Source organism: Trematomus bernacchii, unplaced genomic scaffold (assembly GCF_902827165.1).
Source record: "Trematomus bernacchii unplaced genomic scaffold, fTreBer1.1, whole genome shotgun sequence".
In the NCBI taxonomy this organism is placed as follows: Eukaryota; Metazoa; Chordata; class Actinopteri; order Perciformes; family Nototheniidae; genus Trematomus; species Trematomus bernacchii.
In genome coordinates this window covers 7,424,351-7,441,878 of record NW_022987869.1, presented here as the reverse complement: position 1 = coordinate 7,441,878, position 17,528 = coordinate 7,424,351, and the positions used below count along the sequence as shown (strand labels likewise).

The window sequence follows — 17,528 nt, the reverse complement described above, 5'->3', positions numbered from 1 at the left end:
AGCTTAGTTCTTTTTCAAAGACATTAAAATGCATTTAATAAAAAAAACAGTTTACAATCATGTTTTCTGAAGTAGACAACATCGGTTTGCTTTTACAGTCCAATAATATGTTGCTCTTTGCAGTGATGTCAGCCATGTTGTTGGAATGATGTTTCCTGGCTTTAGATCTACAGCATCAACTCTGCCTCCTCGATGGAGGCCACGCTCATCTTCTCGGACATCTCTTCATCTTCATCCTCCTCCTCCTCCTCCTCCTCCTCAGCGGTCCTCTTCACGCCCCTCTGCTTCGACAGGGCCACGGCGTAGCGAATGTTATACATGTTAAAGTCACACCTGTATAGTAGGAACAAAGGTGTCAGGGCTCAGGAGGGTTTCTTGCATTACAAAAACAGGAAATGACATGGGAACTCATTTGTGACTTCAGAGTTGTGTTGATTAAAGCTCGATATAAGACGGTGGGGATAAAAACGTTAATACTTACAGTTTGGACAGATTGTCAAAGTGTCTCTGGATGCTTTTCTGCAGCGCCTGCAGCGTGGGCAGTATGGCTCCCGACCTGCACACCAGATAGAGATAATCAGTCACCCATAATCATATGAAGACGGGAAGGGAAATAAATAAGGGCCTGGGAGCGTACCTGTTCTTCAGTTTCTGTCCGTGCAGCATGAGCAGGCTCTGGGCCCAGGTCATGTAGAACTGCAGGTGACCCGACTTCTCCAAACTCGCCGCCACGAAGCCCAGAAGCTTCTCCACGTAGATCTCAGGAAGAGAGCTGCAAACCACTGGGACTGGAAGATCAAATAAATAAATATCATTGATCACTTTCAGAGAGAGTAGATCATTTCATTATCATTTGAGATGGACTCACTCTGCTCATGTGGCACTTTTTCCAGCACTTCCTGCTTTAGGGCTTTTTCGTTGAGTCTGAACGCCAGCACGATGGCCGGCGCCCACTCCTGGAGCCGCAGCTGCTTACGGATGCTGGCCGGCGTCACGTCCATGTCAAGGTCGTAGGGGTCAAAGACCAGAGAGCCGTCGAGAGAGTAGACCAGCAGACCCTCGGTGGTGGTGGCCGCCCAGCTACGACCTGAGAACACATGGAAACACTTAATAACCCTTTAAGACTGCAGTTTCCCATTAGATTGACTTAAATAAAAAAAATATGACAACAAATACAATTCAGAGTATGTAAGGTGACCATTGCTCTCTCCGCGTTTACAGATCTTACACTCCCCCCCATCGACATTTAAACTCAATTCTTTCTCAACTTGCTGCCAGCTGCATAACAAAGTATGATAGAGGACATTCAATTTCATGTGTTAATTGACGGATGGACAAAAAAAACGATAACTTTAGAGTGTTTTGATAATTAAATTATTATATTTCTAAAACTGTCATTTCATAAGCACCCTTTCTATCCTCTTTATCCGACATTACTAGCACGCCCAATACTTAATAACGACAACCTACCAGTAGGAGAGAACCGCAGCGAGGTCACTCTGATCTCAGGCTTGAAGTGTCGAGAACTCATATCCCCTTTAAAAGAAAAAACGATACAGAAAATATGAGAAGAAACACAAGCGAATACAGAGCACGACGTGAAAAATAGACCACAATTTTGGATTATCAGCTTGACGGCAATGATGCTAACCCTTTTGTGGATTAATAAAGGATTATCATACTTCATAACAGCTCTTTTAAGTGATGTCATACCTTTCCTGACTCCAGGCAGGCTGATGTTGACACCCTCCCCGTCTCCAGCTCCCTCGTCCACCAGAGCCAGGCTGCCGAACTCCGTCATCTTCCGTCTGTCCAGGAACTCCTGAAGGCAGCATGGGAAAACAAGTCCAAGAACTGAGTAAGCATATTGGTGATCACTGGATCCTTCTGTGGCAAATGAAAGATTCCTTTAAGTGTGTGATGTTGCTCTGAAAGTCGTACCTCCATGGCATCGAAGGACAGGTTGCAGGAGATCTCAAACTTCTTCATGAGCATCTGCTCCTTCACGTTGTAGATGCAGACAAACTTGGATTGTCCTCCCGCCAAAACCGACTCCCCGTCCGCAGAGTAGCACAGCGACGTGAAGGACCTGGAGGAACAAAGGTGAGGAAACGCATCCTGAATCTTATATTCCACAAAAAACCTTATCCTCTTTGATTGGACCAAAGGAAATGAGTTCAGCTCTCACTCACTTCCCCTTAGCGGACTGCTTGGCTGTGATTTTATCCGTCTCTTTGCGGCCTGTCTCCAGGTCGTGGCGTCCGGACACGGAGCCGGTTTGTGTCGCCGTTTGTGGGTTCCAGAAAGAAACATCCCCGTTCAGAGTGGCTACAGCCAGCTCCCGACCATCAGGGCGGTACGTCACTGCCAAGCCTGAGAGGGAAATATACAGAATATGACATCACTTAGAGCAGTGATACTCTACATTATCCATCGCAAAAGACAAACGTTGTTTCTTGTGTTATTCCAACATGTTTAGGGCCTTGAAATGACTTGTTATCCACTGTAAAGCAGAATTTGATCAAAATCGCTACGTTCGCTTGGATTTATTCTCTCTTTTTGAACCATCAGAACCTACTTCACCTGGAACCATCATACAATAAAGTCCCTTAACACTCCAGAGATAACACAGGTTCCTTATATATTCAGAATCAGAAAACAGATAGAAAACTATTTTAAGAAAACTGTAATAACATTACAAAATATTTAAAGAATACAGTAAAATATAGCAGTATTTACATTGAAATAAAATATAAAATATGCGCAGTAATAATAGATATTAAGGTAATGCATATTGTATGTATAATGAAATATTCAGCGTGTGTATTTACCATCAGAGGTGAGGGGTAGTGTCTCTTTGACCTGCCAGCTGTCCAACATGTCCCACAGCCGGACAGTGCGGTCCCAGGAGACACTGGCCAGGATGGAATGGACCGGACTGAAGCACAGACAGCTGACCGGGCCCTCGTGGCCCCCAAGGACCTATCAATAACAGGGAGGGAAAAATATGAATATTTTTAAACACGAGCCACGTGAGAATTTAATTAATAAAATGTGCTGAAGAGTTTGGAAGCAACGTTTACATTCTGTGCAGGTTTTTGTTTTCTTGCATGACTAAGCATTGTGTTTAAAGCTGGCATTTCTGATTAAACTGCACCAATAATATTAGTATTATATTCAGAATCAGAAAACTTTATTCGTCCAACAGAGGGGGACATTTACATTTGTTACAGCAGAAAAGAGCCAAAGACAGCTTCATGTTGACTAAATGTATTATTAGTAGGGTCAGATTCTAGTGGGGGATTATCAGCACTGTGTCCGACTCGTGTGATCCAAACATTTACAATAACTCCAAAGCCTTTATTCAAAAAGTCTTTTTTTCTACAGATCACAAAGTTTCACATGTGTTGCATTAAGTGTTTCAAAAACAACATTTCCAGCACCGTCCTGTATTAACAGGGAGATGAGATTTTGATATGATAACATCATAAATATGACAACTGACTTGCTTTAAAACTTAAAAAAATAAATGTGGTAGAACCCAGGTATATATATATATATGAATGTGTGCATACCTCCAGCAGTCTGCCTGTCTGCATGGACCACAGAAAGATCTCAAATGAATCCTGAGCTCCGGCGCTCACCAGCTCCCCGCTGACGTCTACAGCGAGGGAGGAGAACTGCGCAGGCCGCGGAGACGTGAACGTCCGGAAGTTTCTGTACCTGTAATCACAAAAAGTACACACTGACATTTAAAAGTCGTTTCCCTTTAGACACAGAGACGTTTCTGCTGTCAGTGTGTCTCCATTAGGAGTTGGAAGGGGACCAGCGTTGCCGTGGGTCACCTGTGCAGGTCGAACGCTCGCACCGTCCCGTCCAGAGAAGCGCTGACGATGACGAAGCCGCTGGAGGTGAAGGTGACTTTAGTGACGCTGCTGGTGTGCTCTGTGAAGGTGACGAAGCAAAGGCCGCTGTTTGTGTTCCACACTTTGACCTGGGGAGAAGAGAACACCGTGTTGACATGATCAGAATCCCTTATGTAATCCACGGTAAACATTTTTAATTAAAGGTCTCCTATTATACTATTTTTAGGCATATATTGTAGGTCTCAGATATATAAAAAACATGTCTATGAAGTGTTTTGCTCAAAATACCAAACAGATCACCCATTGAAGCCATACCTCATACCCCTCTGTTTCAGCCCTATTATTAAAGAGCTGATTCTGGGTCAGTAGCTTAAAAAAAAACACATGCAGAAGAATTCTACCCAGTTAAATGCTGCCGGGATTAAACGCCATATCATGTTCCAAACCACATCAAGGATAATTTCTGAAACAGTATGGAGCTCAAATGCTTTTTCTCTTGCGGGCTTACCACAAGGTGAGTTCCTTTTTTTATTTCCTGCTTTTTTACACATATCCTCTCCAGTACAGGTTAGCTCTGAGTGTTAGCGCTGCTTGCTAATGTAAACACAGACCATATTACTTCCAACACGTTGCGCATTGTTTCTGATAGTAACGTTTCTGATAGGGCCGTGGGCGTAAAGCCAGCCCACATTTCAGATATTACGTCATATCGGCAGCAAATCTGGATCAGCTCTGTTGTACCCCCGTTTTTAGAGATTTGGGTACGGAGGAAAAGAGAGAGGGTTGTATTTTCTGACACTTTGTGGGTTCCCTGACACACCGGGGACACATATTTATGTATAGAAGAGATGAAAACGTGTACTTTGCATGATAGGAGACCTTTAAAGTAAGAAGGACTCACTTTTCCGTCGTCTCCTCCTGTAGCGATGTACTGTCCGTCTGGAGAGTAGGCCAGCGAGGACATGTTGTTGAAGTGTCCCTGCTGCTTGAAGACGTACGACTCGCTCTGCCACTCCCACACCAGCAGCTGACCCATCCCTGAAAAAACAAACCTCATCTTTTTAGAAGTCAGGTACTTTTTGAGTTAAGAAAATATTCAAAGAAAGAGGTTCTTACCTGAGCAACCGAAGCCGATCCAGTCTCCAGAGCTGTTTATAGACACTGAGGCGATTCTCTGGTCGGAAATACTGCAAGAAGAAGCGTAACTCAACTAAATATATGACATGAATGTAGACATATTTTTTCTGGGATTTGTCGTTGCTGCAGACATACAAAAAACAGCTCGTCTCTCACCTCAGGGAGTGGATAAGGTTGAACTCTGGAAGCTCGTGCAGGTGGAAAATCCCAGAGGCGAAACCTGTGACCAGGATGTGGGTCTGCTTGTGATAGGTGACAGCCGTCAAGTTGTTAAAATCCCCCTCCTTGTTGAAAAAGTGCCTACAAGAGGAAAAAGTGAAGTTTGAGAACTTTGACAAGCATTTAACGAGGAGCAAAAAGGACTCCAATACATTAGCTCTAAGCTACAGCACATTTTCATGTACATCGCTGATGCTGCTACTATAGCTTAGAGCAGCCAAAGGACAGATGAACCGGCTCTTTGCACAGAGCCAAACGCCTAATGGAGAGCAGGATGATTGGCACAGTATGAACCTTGCAGTGTTTTGGAAGGACTTCTGCCTGTGAACAACTGTTATAGGCTATTTTCTATCAAAAAATAAAAGGAAAACAAAAAGCGTCTTACTTGCTCATCTGCCTGAATCGAACGTTTTTGGTCTCCCCCTTGTCTTTTCGAGCCTCAGCTTTCCCTCTGATGACCTCTCCTTCCTGTCCCTCCACCCTGTCCTCCTCCTCATCGTCGTCGTCCTCCTCTTCCTCCCCTTCCTTTGGAGGCTTGGGTTTGTCCTGTTTCTTTGTGAGGACAAGGCCGTCCAGCTCCGTGTCACTCTCCCACACACACAGTGTCCCGTCCTGGCTCACCGTGTACAGCTGACATCAAAGGGACACTTTTAAGGTCTTTTCTTCATGCAAAACAACATGTCCTTACGGCTTAAGTCACAAAGGACAAGAGAGTGAACATAAACTCACATCCAGGCTGTCCTTCTCAAAGAAACATCCCACGATGACGTCCTTATGTCCCCCGAGGGAGTAGTAGATGAGGTTGGCCCAGCGCTCTGCACCGAACACCCACGTGGACATGTCTTTGCTGCCCACTACAAAACATCTAAAGGGAAATGTTACAACAATGAGACATTTTGTTTTTCGCAGCTGTTTGAATGCTTTAAGGCTAATAAACTTTGACTCACTTGGAGTCGTCCGTCCAGTCGATGCAGGTGGTTTCATCGTAGGGACCGTAGTAACTCTTGTCCAACACAAAGGCATTAAACTCGCGCTGCTTTCCAGGAGCGTGGTACATCAGAGCTACGTTTTCCTTTGTAACAACAAACTTCCTGTAAGGGAACAAACACATTCAAACTCAGCATTATTTATGTTTGACTTCAGGTGACCGTATCAAAACAATATTGCAGAAATACATTTTAAGTAACCAGTAAGTTAGGAACTAGATAGTCCATAATGTAAAAAAGCTTTAAACATATCCGGTATAGGTGCAACAATTAATATTATAAAAACTTGAATTACTGTTTTTGTGATTCTCTCACCAATAATAGCGGACATTTGCAGTTTCTGGCTCTTCAAATGTGAGTATTTCAATGTTATCTTACAGTACATTAAATATATTTTAGATGTTGCACTGGTGGTCAAGGAAAAGTAACGTGAAGATTTCACTTTAGGACCTGGGAAGATATATTTTAAAATATATTTCATGAAGGAAGTTCATCCTGACCTGCCATCGGGTGAGAAGCGGATGCTGCTGACGGGCTTGTGGAAGTGGAAATGATGAAGGATGGCTCGGGTGATGAGACTGACCAACACTGCTGCACCATCTGTGTGACACAAACATAGACACATCTTTTCCCCTGCGACAGCACATTGACTGGAGTTCAAACATAAGAAAGAGACAGGAAGTCATACCTTCATCCACAACGATTGCTATGTTCCCATCAGGAGAGAGACCCACACATGTGATGTTTTTGACAGTGGAGATGGGTAATGTCTCAGATGTGTTGCTAAAGGAGAAATTGTGACACCAGTTAGTTCATGCATCATTTCAATTTGTCTCGTCTTGAACTTAGATTTGCAGGCAGGGCTTCACAGAATCACGGTGACATACAAATACACTTTTTTAACCATTACTTACTTTTTCAAGTCGAAGACAGAGATTCTGTTTCCAACCGGACTGATCACAGCGTTGCCATCTTTAGAGAAACTCAAATTTCCCTGACGATAGACCGCTCCGAGCAGATTGGAAAACTACAATAAAGACAGTGTTTTTCTTTTAGAAATCACTTAAAATTCACATTCGCTGGTATGAATTGAACTTCATCCCGAACGCAATTCACACATGTGGGAAGTTAACGTCTATTAGTGAAAACGGTTAGAGAAAAGTGTTTTTAAAAACAATAGAATGCGGTTTTCTAAAATATCCGTCAGCCGAATATAAGTGTGAATACTAACACAATATATCGTACATTTGTTTATTTAGTTCTCACTCTTTTCCTTAACATATATACAATAACATATTCAATTTCACACATTTTGAGTGAAGTCTGGTGTGACGTTTTCTCCCGTACAGTAAGGTTAGTTGCAGAAAGATGCTACAAGCAAGCAGTCGCGTACTTACCCTATAAGCAAACTTCATTTTGGTAACTGTTCACGCACTTATGTTTAATTATTTGTATTTCTCCGTATTATGGTAAATGTAGGGCTAATGTTACACATGCTTATTCCTCTACACGTGTGAGCATTTTGTTGACACTTGACACATCCGGTCTGAGGCGAGTTACATTTAAACCACTGCGCCCTCTAGCGGCAGGGAGGGGAAACGAGTGGAAATAAACTATATCAATAATAATACTCCTCCGATGTATTATATATATTTCATTAAATAAACATACATTATAGGTATATCTATGTATTGTTTAGTACAGTATTACAATAAATTGAGATGAGCAAGACACTATAATTATTAGGGTCTAACAAGTTTTGGAGTGTCAAAAATGCTTGTCTCAAAAACGTTGTTAAGTATAATGAAATATGAACATATAAAAGTCATTTAAAATGAACCACAGTACCATAAGGAAACAATTGCACATTTCCATTTGAAGAAGAGATATTATAAATGTTTCCTTTGCAAATAACCAGAGGTGGGATAAGTACTCAGATCGTGTACCTAAGTAAATGTAGAAGTACCAGAGTTTAGGAATACTCTGTTACAGTAAAAGTCCTGCAACCAAAATGTTACTCAAATAAAAGTACAAAAGTATTAACATTGAAATATTCTAAAAAGTACTCATTATGCAGATTGATCAATTTCAGAATGATATCTATGATATGTTTTGAATATAATTAGTGATGTATTAAAGTGTTATCAAAGCTGGTAAAGGTGCAGCTAGTTTTAATACTAGTACTTTAAGTACCTAGTACACTGCAGGGTAGCTTGTGAATTTACTCCAGGTGGAACTAAAGTCTGATTTAAGTATTGATTATATTTCACGTCATTTATCCAAATCTGTAAAGTAACTAAAGGTAATAAATAAACGTAGTGGAGTAAAAGAACAAAGTAGCATAAAATGGAAATACTCAAGTAAAGTACAAGTATCTCAGAATTGTACTGTTATTTACCCCACTGCAAGTAACTTCACTTCAGTGGAAAGAACCATTAGTTTTGATGTACAACATAAAACATTATTAGACACAGTGGAAGCACAAAGTCCTGCTCAAAAGAAATGAAACACTTGGAACAGTACAATACCAGGCAGGTGCTCTTCACACGATCCCTCTAGTCCAGTTCAACCTGAAACTCCCACTAAATAATGTAGCATCTGGCAGCAACAGTAAACACACAGCACAAGTAGAAATTGGTCAATGATACAACAAAATCCATACTGTGCATTTTACAATGCAAAATGATACTGAAGTAACAACTTAAATTAAGCTAATTTGTTAACTTCGCTTCAGGAGCATGCCTCAACCCCATCTCTAATCATGGCTTAGTCTATACCCAAACATCCGGCCATCGCTTGTCTCCATTCTCTCAACCCGCCCTTCTTCTCATACATTTCCCTTCCTACCTCATACTTAGCCAAACCCCTTCCTCCCTCCACCCATCGACCCCCTTCATCGATTCATCCCCACATCCATACAGCCCTCAATCCTTACATGCCATCATCCACCAATCCCTTCATCCCTACATCCCTTCCTCCCTCCTTTCCCTCATCCCTTCATGCTGACATCCCTTATCCCTTCAGCCCTTCATCCCTTCATCCCTTCCTCCCTCCTTTCCCTCATCCCTTCATGCTGACATCCCTTATCCCTTCAGCCCTTCATCCCTACATCCCTTCCTCCCTCCTTTCCCTCATCCCTTCATGCTGACATCCCTTATCCCTTCAGCCCTCCATCCCTTCATCCCTTCATCCCTCCTTTCCCTCATCCCTTCATGCTGACATCCCTTATCCCTTCAGCCCTCCATCCCTTCATCACTACATCTCTTCTACCTGTCTCCATTCGTATTCAACTTGTGCATATTTGAAGTGTCTCATCTCATCACCCCCTCCATATCAATGAATTGTTACTTCTTCCATTAAACCTACAAACACCATACTGTCGTGGCGTGGTCCTTAGTAGTAAATATGTTCTTGTTAAAGAAAAAGTCAAGCCCAAGGAAAGTTTCCGTGACTTTTATTTTAAAGTTTACAAGAACAAACATTTCAAAACTGTAAACAGTTGCACCCATGTTGCAACACCAGAGGATGAACAATCTCTTCTTCACCTCAGCGTTTTGTGCCACAGATCGAAACAGGGCACCACGTGCAGCCGGACGTATTTCTGTCCACCGGTCGTGCACTCCAGACAGCCGTACACAGTTTCCCGCCGCTGGGGTCCCATGCCGCAGAGCGCGCAGGGCCCCTTGGGGATGTTGTGTGTGAGGAGGTTGACCCGTGTGTGGTTGCTTTCTCTCAGGTAGGCAGTGGACACGTCCGTCATGCTGGCAGATTTCTCATAGTAGTCTGTAACCATGTCATCCATGTATGTGTCGGAGTGGGTTAGCTCCTCAAACGTTTGGTTATCTACACAGTGGATGGATAAAGCAAAATGGCAAACATGCATTAAAAGAATTTTGTTTTATTTTTGTAAAAAGGCAATAAATATACCTGCTCTAAAAGGGCTTCCATAGATGATTCCAGACAGGAAGCGGCGAAGACGACCCATCGAGAAGTGACCAATGTAACCACCGAGCTGCTCCCGGATCTGCTCCCGCTCAAACCCACCCTGAGACTCCGGGGCTACACAAATATCTGACCAAGAAGAAAAAAATGAATATAGATTGGGGTCAAGAACTAAAACCTTGGATCCATTTTGAATATGTGTTCATATGTTAACTCCTTTTAGGTTTTGCTCCAATGTTTGATCATTGCTTTAGCTTGTGAGTGTTTTAATAGCAGCTGTTTAACACTGTGCTCAACATGGAAGCAACCATTTGTCTTTGCTTTTGATTCAAATAAGGTTGGAACTTTTAACCACAAAGGGAAATTTGGACTTAAACCCTCAATCTCCTGATTTGAAGTCAGACACCTTACCCATTAGGCCCATTATCCTTTAAAAGTCAATACACTATCTGCAGTATTAAGTTGTGTAAAGGGTGTAATTTCAGGTGCCACTGTTGCTTGGTCATAAGTCATAATGACACCGTAACTCTAGAGGAGGAACAGATCCTTTTCATGTTTATATGTGCAGACATTGTTATAGTTTTATAAGAATGTGAAGCATGAAGACTGCAGAGGAGCCTCGGGTGCTGATGCTCCCATGAAGGGATTCAAACCTTCAATTTACGCACAAACTACTCCTTATCCTTTAAATGCTCTGTTGACTTTCATGTCAATGTCATTAGTAGATTAGAGCCGGTGATAGAAAAACTATCTCATTCAAGGGAGAGGTTTCTAATTTCAGCACTGTAACAGAACTGAAGAATATGTTTGGTTTTCAAACTTTTTTCAATGTTTTATTCAATAGTCTACACTGTACACAAGAAGTTGTTTCAACAATCATTTTCATAAAGATAAGGAGCATTAGTGTGTGTTTAATGTTGAGTTAGAGTAGGTGTGTTTTTTACCCAGTCGCCCGTCCAGTCGGACAAACAGCTCGCAGATGCTGAAGGCAATGGTAGTGTGAGCCGGGATGACGATGGCCTTGTCTCGACCTTTAGGATTCCTGCCGTCGTCGATCTGAAACTGCATCACAACAGAAAGCTGAGTGACACACCTGTTTATCAGCCAGGTGACTTTTTGGGAAGAAAAAGCCAAAAAGGGTTTTGAAGATCTTGTAGTTTTTTTCTTTCAAAAATTGAAATGTTTTGTGTCTTTTACTAGCCATTTTATTAACGTTTATTTAAAGGTCTCCTATTATACAATTTTTAGGCATATATTCTAGGTCTCAGATCTATAAAAAAACATGTCTATGAAGTGTTTTGCTCAAAATACCAAACAGATCATGCATTGTAGCATGCCTCATACCCCTCTGTTTCAGCCCTGTTACAATTGCTGATTCTGGAGCAGTGTGCTGCAGAGAGAAGAGTATCTACTCAGCAGAAACTCAGCTAAACGCTGCTGTGATTAAAAGCCATATTATGTTCCAAACAAGGATTATTTCTGAAACAGTATGGAGCTGAAACGCTTTCTCTCTCGCGGGTTTACCACAACCTTTTATATCCAGCTTTTTTACACATATTCTCTCCAGTACAGCGTTAGCTCTGAGTGTTAGCTATGCTTGCTAATGTAAACACAGACCATATTACTTCCAAAACGTTGCACATTGTTTCTGATACAGCAACGTTTCTGATAGGGGACGATAGGGCCGTGGGCAGAACGTTGCCAGGAGATCAACGTAAAGCCAGCACACATTTTTAGTAACGCGTCATGACCGCAGCAAATCTGGATCAGCTCCGTTGAACCACCGTTTGTAGAGATGTGGGTAAGGAGGAAAAGAGAGAGGGCTGTATTTTCTGACACTTTGTGAGTCTCCTTACACACAGAGGACACATATTTATGTATAAAAGACATCAAGAAGTGCATTTTGCATAATTGGAAACTTTCCATTACAATATAATAAACTCAATAAATTTGACATTGTTGAATATAAGATTAACAGTTGAAGTATTACGCCATTGGTATAGTACCTGACTTCAATGCAGGACATTTGAACAACTTGGGATGAATTAGTGTCTGAATTTTCTTATACAGTTTTATTCACTACAAGTTGGTGGTGTTGCATTCCCAAAGTGTGTCTAAATGTATTTGTGTTTACCCTCATGGTGGTCCCTCTCATGCCGGCGTGCACGGTCAGAGAGCACTGACGGGTGGTCCGGATGCTCTCCACAACGACGCAGAGAGCGGTGCGTCCGCTCTCCTTAGACTGCCGGACCAGGCAGTGATCCAGGTCCACTTTCCTGACACAGGAGAATAAAACATCTGACGTTTGGTCGGGTATTCATTTGGTTAAAACCAATATCTCCAACACAAGTTTGACACCAGTTAATATCAAACAACACTCTTGTGTTGTCTTCTTGTATGTAGAGACAGCCATGCGTGCCAGTGTAGAATAACATGATCATTTATTCATCCTTACTGGGAAACCCGTCCTCTCATATTCCTTCTGTCATAAGAGGTCAGAGGTCAGCTGTTGACTTAAAACTTTTGTTAGGGGAGAAAACCTCAATCTAGATATAGAGGACAATGAATGTGTCCTCCATTTTCTATATTGGAGAGATCAACATGAGCCCAGATATTTCTCATTTGGATATTCATTATATAATCAACTGAGTTTTACATGTTTGATGTGATGTGGTATTTTGCCCATTGCTGGTTGATCAATCTATATATTGTGGCCCCACTTCATTTAGGTTATATGGAAATGTAAACAATTGAAGTTTTAAATCAAATGAAACTCATTCAGTAAAATGATGCAGTCTATGCAAGGTATCAAGAAGGATATTACTGTATAACATTTGCATGACTCTTAAAATACTTCTACCTCAGCTCTCTTTTAAAAAAGATACATCATTAATGGGAACAAATAATAATTGACCCCACTTATGAATAGAAACCTTACAGAGATGGCTCTCATCCAATCAGCCTGACTCTATGCTGATGATATGTTGTGTTACCTGGAGTTGAGCTCTCGCAGTAGCGTGGGCACCTCCAGCTCGTGTTTGGTGACGATGCCGAACGAGGCTTTGACGGCCACAGAGTCCGACCCGCTGATGTTGAACCCAACATCGTTGAGGAGGTGGTTTCCTAACCGACCGTTGAGGGCGACGTCAGATTTATCCTCGTAGTTGAGGAGCTGATAAGAAGATACTCCTGTTTGAGAATAAATGAAAGGGATGTGATCTTATTATGCTGGGATATATTGTAATTGTTTCTTCTATGTTCTTCCTTCCCACTCATTAGGAAATTATTTTGCTTTTTACTACACTACAATCATTTAAAAGGTGACAACATTATAAACTTATGTTAGGGCTTCAACATCTTAAAACAATCAAAGAATAAACCTGGGTAAAAAAACTTGTTTAAACCCACGGTTATTTATTAAAATGCAGTTGATATTCCAAGATTTCCAAAGATACTGCGAACATCAGATTGAATTCTTGGAAGATTAGCATGAAATGATGCTGAAGACATCTTACTTCCATTTTAAAGAATGAGGCAACCATATACATTTGTATAGAGTATTTAAAAAGTTCCCTCAGTGTAATCATACAATTCAATGTAGAGATGGAATAAGATAATACAGATTATGGCACTGTAAATTGCGTACGGGGTCAAATATAGGGATCTTTTTATGTTAGAAGACACATTTATCATGGGTCCCAACAAATACCCCCAAAAGTATCCTTGTGTTTCATCACTGTACCTGCTGTGATCTCTTTCTCCCCGACCAGGATGTCTTTCAGTGAGAAAGCGGTGGAGGCGTGCTTCTTCTTCTTCCAGAAATGCCTCTTCCTCTTCCTGGACACCAGGCTGAGCGGCTGGTAGCGGTCGGCCTCGCTCAGGCTGGGGACGGGGATCAGCCTCCCTGTGTCTCCCACCTGCTTCACAAAGTTCTTAGTGGCTGCCGCAAACATGTCGACGATCAAACCAGGGTACAGACAAATATTGTTCCTCGAAGACTACTGTGGTGCACACACTGCTGGGTCCATTCACTGGGGAATGTTCTTTCAGACTCGTGAGGTGTTAAATAATGCAGGTAGTGTGTAAGGGAACACGGGACAATAAGCGTGTTAACTTGATAGGTCACTGCAGCTTCCTGTCATGGGACAAATAAAGGTCGGAAACAGCACATCATTAGAGCATTTTTCAAACTCTACCAGCTGGGAATTGCATACTAAAGCTTTTTTAAAGGTCACCTATTGTACTATTTGTAGGCATATATTATAGGTCTCAGATATATAAAAAAACATGTCTATGAAGTGTTTTGCTCGAAATATAAAACAGATCACCCATTCTAGCCATGTCTCATACCCCTCTATTTCAGCCCTGTTAGAGAAGTGCTGATTCCGGTGCGTAGCTTTAAGACAAAGAAACGATAGCCGAGACGAGAGCTCATGCAGGAGAATTCTACCCAGATACTCAGCTAAATGCTACTGTGATTAAATGCCAAATTATGTTCCAAACCACATCAGGGATTATTTCTGAAACAGTATGGAGCTCAAACGCTTTCTCTCTTGCGGGTTTACCACAAGGTGAGTACCTTTTTATATACTGCTTTTTTACACATACTCTCTCCAGTACAGGTTAGCTCTGAGTGTTAGCAATGCTTGCTAATGTAAACAAAGAACACATTACTTTCAAAACGTTGCGCATTGTTTCTGATAGACTGAGGAGTGCAGATGGAAATGAGCTATTAGCTATAATCTGGCATAATTCATATTTTCTCTTTTCTGAGATTAATGTATTTGTACGCATGGTCCTCTTTGAAATAAATACATAATATACATAGCGACGTTTCTGATAGCGACGTTTCTGATAGTGCGTAAAGCCAGCCCACATTTCCGATATAACGTCATATCGGTAGCAAATCTGGATCAGCTCCGTTGTATCCCCGTTTTTAGAGATGTGGGTAAGGAGGAAAAGAGAGAGGGTTGTATTTTTGGACACTTTTGGCGCATTTCCACTGCAGGGCCTTGCACGGCTTAGTACGGTACAGTTAGGCCTTGGTAGGCCAGGCTCACTTTATGCTGCGTTTCCATTACAGTTTAGGAACTGGGGTAGTAACTATAGTAATGCTGTGTAGGCGGAGCCGTGACGTCATCTTCAATGCGAACCACAAAACCAACATCAGCCGTTAGCTGTTAGCCCTCAGAGCTCACAGCTCCTCATATCTGTTCAGAAACTAGACAAAAGTTAAACAAGTACAAACCACAGACTGTCTGTGTCATGGTGAATACAGTCGCTGCTTTATTTACAGTGCCTTGCGAAAGTATTCACCCCCCTTGCCATATTTCCTATTTTCTTGCATTAAAACCAAAAATAATATAATATTTTTGGGGGGATTTTATGGCAAGACCCCACACAAAGTCAGTCAAAATTGGTGAAGTGAAAGAAAAAAAGAGCACGTTTTAAAACATAACAAAAAATGTAAAACTGAAAAGTGTGCATATGTATTCACCCCCTTTGCTATTTAGCCCAAACAAAGACCTTCAGAGTCACAAAATTATTTAAATAAAGTTCACCTGTGTGCAATCAAGTGCCTCATTTTCTCAAATTATTATATTAATTAATTATTATTATACAACCGTTGTAGAAGGCCTCCGTCTTCCATACCACAGCAAGTGGCCTTTCTAAGCAAGAAAACGACACCATGAAGACTAAAGAGCTCTCCAAACAGGTCAGGGACGAAGTTGTGGGAAAGTATGAGACAGAGTTGGGTTATAAAAAAATCTCACAAACTTTGAACATCACGAAGCACTATTAAATCCATTATTTTAAATGGAAAAAATATGCCACGACAACAAAGCTGCCAAGAGAGGGCCGCCCACCAAAACTCTCACACCGTGCAAGGAGAACATTGATCAGAGAGGCAACAAAGAGGCCGAGGATAACCCTGGAGGAGCTGGTAAGCTCCACAGCAGAGAGAGGAGAATCTGTACATAGGACCACAGTAAGCCGTACACTCCACAGAGCTGGGCTTTATGGAAGAATCGCAAAAGAAAATAAGAAAACATGTTTGGAGTTCGCCAAAAGGCATGTGGAAGATTCCCCAAACATGTGGAAGAAGGTCCTGTGGTCAGATGAGACTAACATTGAACTTTTTGGCCATCAAGGTAAACGCTATGTCTGGCGCAAACCCAACACCTCTGATCACCCTCAGAACACCATCCCCACAGTGAAGCAAGGTGGTGGCAGCATCATGTTGTGGAGATGTTTTTCATCGGCAGGGACTGGGAAGCTGGTAAAAATAGAAGGAGTGATGAATGGAGCTAAATACAGGGAAATACTTGAGGAAACTGTGTTTCAGTCTGCCAGAGATTTGAGGCTTGGGCAGAGGTTCACCTTCCAGCAGGACAATGACCCAAAGCATACTGCTAAAGCAACGCTAGAATGGTTTCAGGGGAAACATGTAAACGTTTTGGAGTGGCCTAGTTAAAGCCCAGACCTTAATCCAATCGAAAATCTGTGGTATGACCTAAAGATGGCTGTACACGAGCGGAACCCATCTAACCTAAAGGAGCTGGAGCAGTTTTGGCAAGAAGAATGGAAGCAAATCTCAGTGGAAAGATGTGCCAAGCTTATAGACACATACCCCAAGAGACTTGCAGCTGTTATTGCTGAATAGTTATGCACACTCATGTTTTTTCTTTTTCATTATTATTTCTTGTTTGTTTCACAATAAAAAAGATGTTTTGCATCTTCAAAGTTGTAGGCATGTTGTGTACATCAAATAATACAAATTCTCCAAAAATCAAATTAAATTACATGTTTTAATGCAATAAAACAACAAAAATTCCAAGGGGGGTGAATACTTTCGCAAGGCACTGTATGTCTGTATAGGCCGTTGTTGTGAGTGTGGACGGTCGGAGCATATACTGCGTTAGCTTAGCCGATCTCCATTCAGAAAACACGCATTTTAAAAGGTTTTTCGCCTGCCGTCTGTCTGCAGACTTGTCAAAGCATTAATTCATGGTTTTTACTAACCGGTATCAGTATGTTGTTACTTCGGCATCATTTTGAAACGTGTATTACAATTAAATCACGGTCAAATATGTTCATCTTGTTGTAGTTGCCAGCGATTCTCTCACTAGTTTAGCATACTCAGCCCGGTTGTTGGCCCGGAAAGAACCTCGATTTTGGAGAGCCAGAAAACTGTGAAAAGGTACCCGCTAGCCGGAACTACGCCTAGTGGAAACACAACCAAAAACGGGCCGGCGGCACGCTTAAACCGCGCTGTAGTGGAAATGCGCCATATGAGAGTTCCCCGACACACCGGGGACACATATTTATGTTTAAAAGACATCAAAAAGTGCATTTTGCTTGATAGGAGACCTTTAAA

General features: G+C 41.8%; 2 protein-coding genes across 2 annotated transcripts; both read right to left on the bottom strand.

Moving 5' to 3' along the window:
• Window position 1: 1 nt before the first annotated feature.
• On the bottom strand, window positions 2-7,746 carry pwp2h (PWP2 small subunit processome component). The gene is made up of 21 exons (XM_034113771.1): window positions 7,606-7,746; window positions 7,123-7,235; window positions 6,897-6,991; window positions 6,709-6,808; window positions 6,170-6,313; window positions 5,952-6,087; window positions 5,608-5,852; window positions 5,160-5,303; window positions 4,983-5,053; window positions 4,768-4,904; window positions 3,846-3,994; window positions 3,576-3,723; window positions 2,832-2,982; window positions 2,193-2,373; window positions 1,942-2,089; window positions 1,714-1,822; window positions 1,471-1,536; window positions 869-1,087; window positions 638-788; window positions 482-556; window positions 2-333 (listed from the first exon to the last, which is right to left on the bottom strand). Exons 1-21 carry the CDS (start codon window positions 7,621-7,623, stop codon window positions 168-170), a joined length of 2,766 nt encoding a protein of 921 aa, XP_033969662.1. The 5' UTR covers window positions 7,624-7,746; the 3' UTR covers window positions 2-167.
• A 1,920-nt stretch (window positions 7,747-9,666) lies between these two features.
• pjvk (pejvakin) lies at window positions 9,667-14,185 on the bottom strand. The gene is made up of 6 exons (XM_034113776.1): window positions 13,893-14,185; window positions 13,144-13,339; window positions 12,285-12,426; window positions 11,095-11,212; window positions 10,136-10,279; window positions 9,667-10,051 (listed from the first exon to the last, which is right to left on the bottom strand). The coding sequence occupies exons 1-6, from the start codon at window positions 14,101-14,103 to the stop codon at window positions 9,750-9,752; spliced, it is 1,113 nt and encodes a 370-aa protein (XP_033969667.1). The 5' UTR covers window positions 14,104-14,185; the 3' UTR covers window positions 9,667-9,749.
• Window positions 14,186-17,528: the final 3,343 nt, after the last annotated feature.

Coding starts and splice junctions, on each gene's coding strand:
- pjvk (XM_034113776.1), bottom strand. CDS start 14,103: ATGTTTGCGGCAGCCACTAAGAACTTTGTGAAGCAGGTGGGAGACACA. Junction 11,213..12,284: donor TGAGAGGGACCACCATGAGG/GTAAACACAAAT, acceptor GTTGTGATGCAG/TTTCAGATCGACGACGGCAG. Junction 10,052..10,135: donor TGGAAGCCCTTTTAGAGCAG/GTATATTTATTG, acceptor TCCACTGTGTAG/ATAACCAAACGTTTGAGGAG.
- pwp2h (XM_034113771.1), bottom strand. Junction 3,995..4,767: donor CAGGAGGAGACGACGGAAAA/GTGAGTCCTTCT, acceptor TCTTCTCCCCAG/GTCAAAGTGTGGAACACAAA. Junction 2,983..3,575: donor AGACAGGCAGACTGCTGGAG/GTATGCACACAT, acceptor TGTTATTGATAG/GTCCTTGGGGGCCACGAGGG.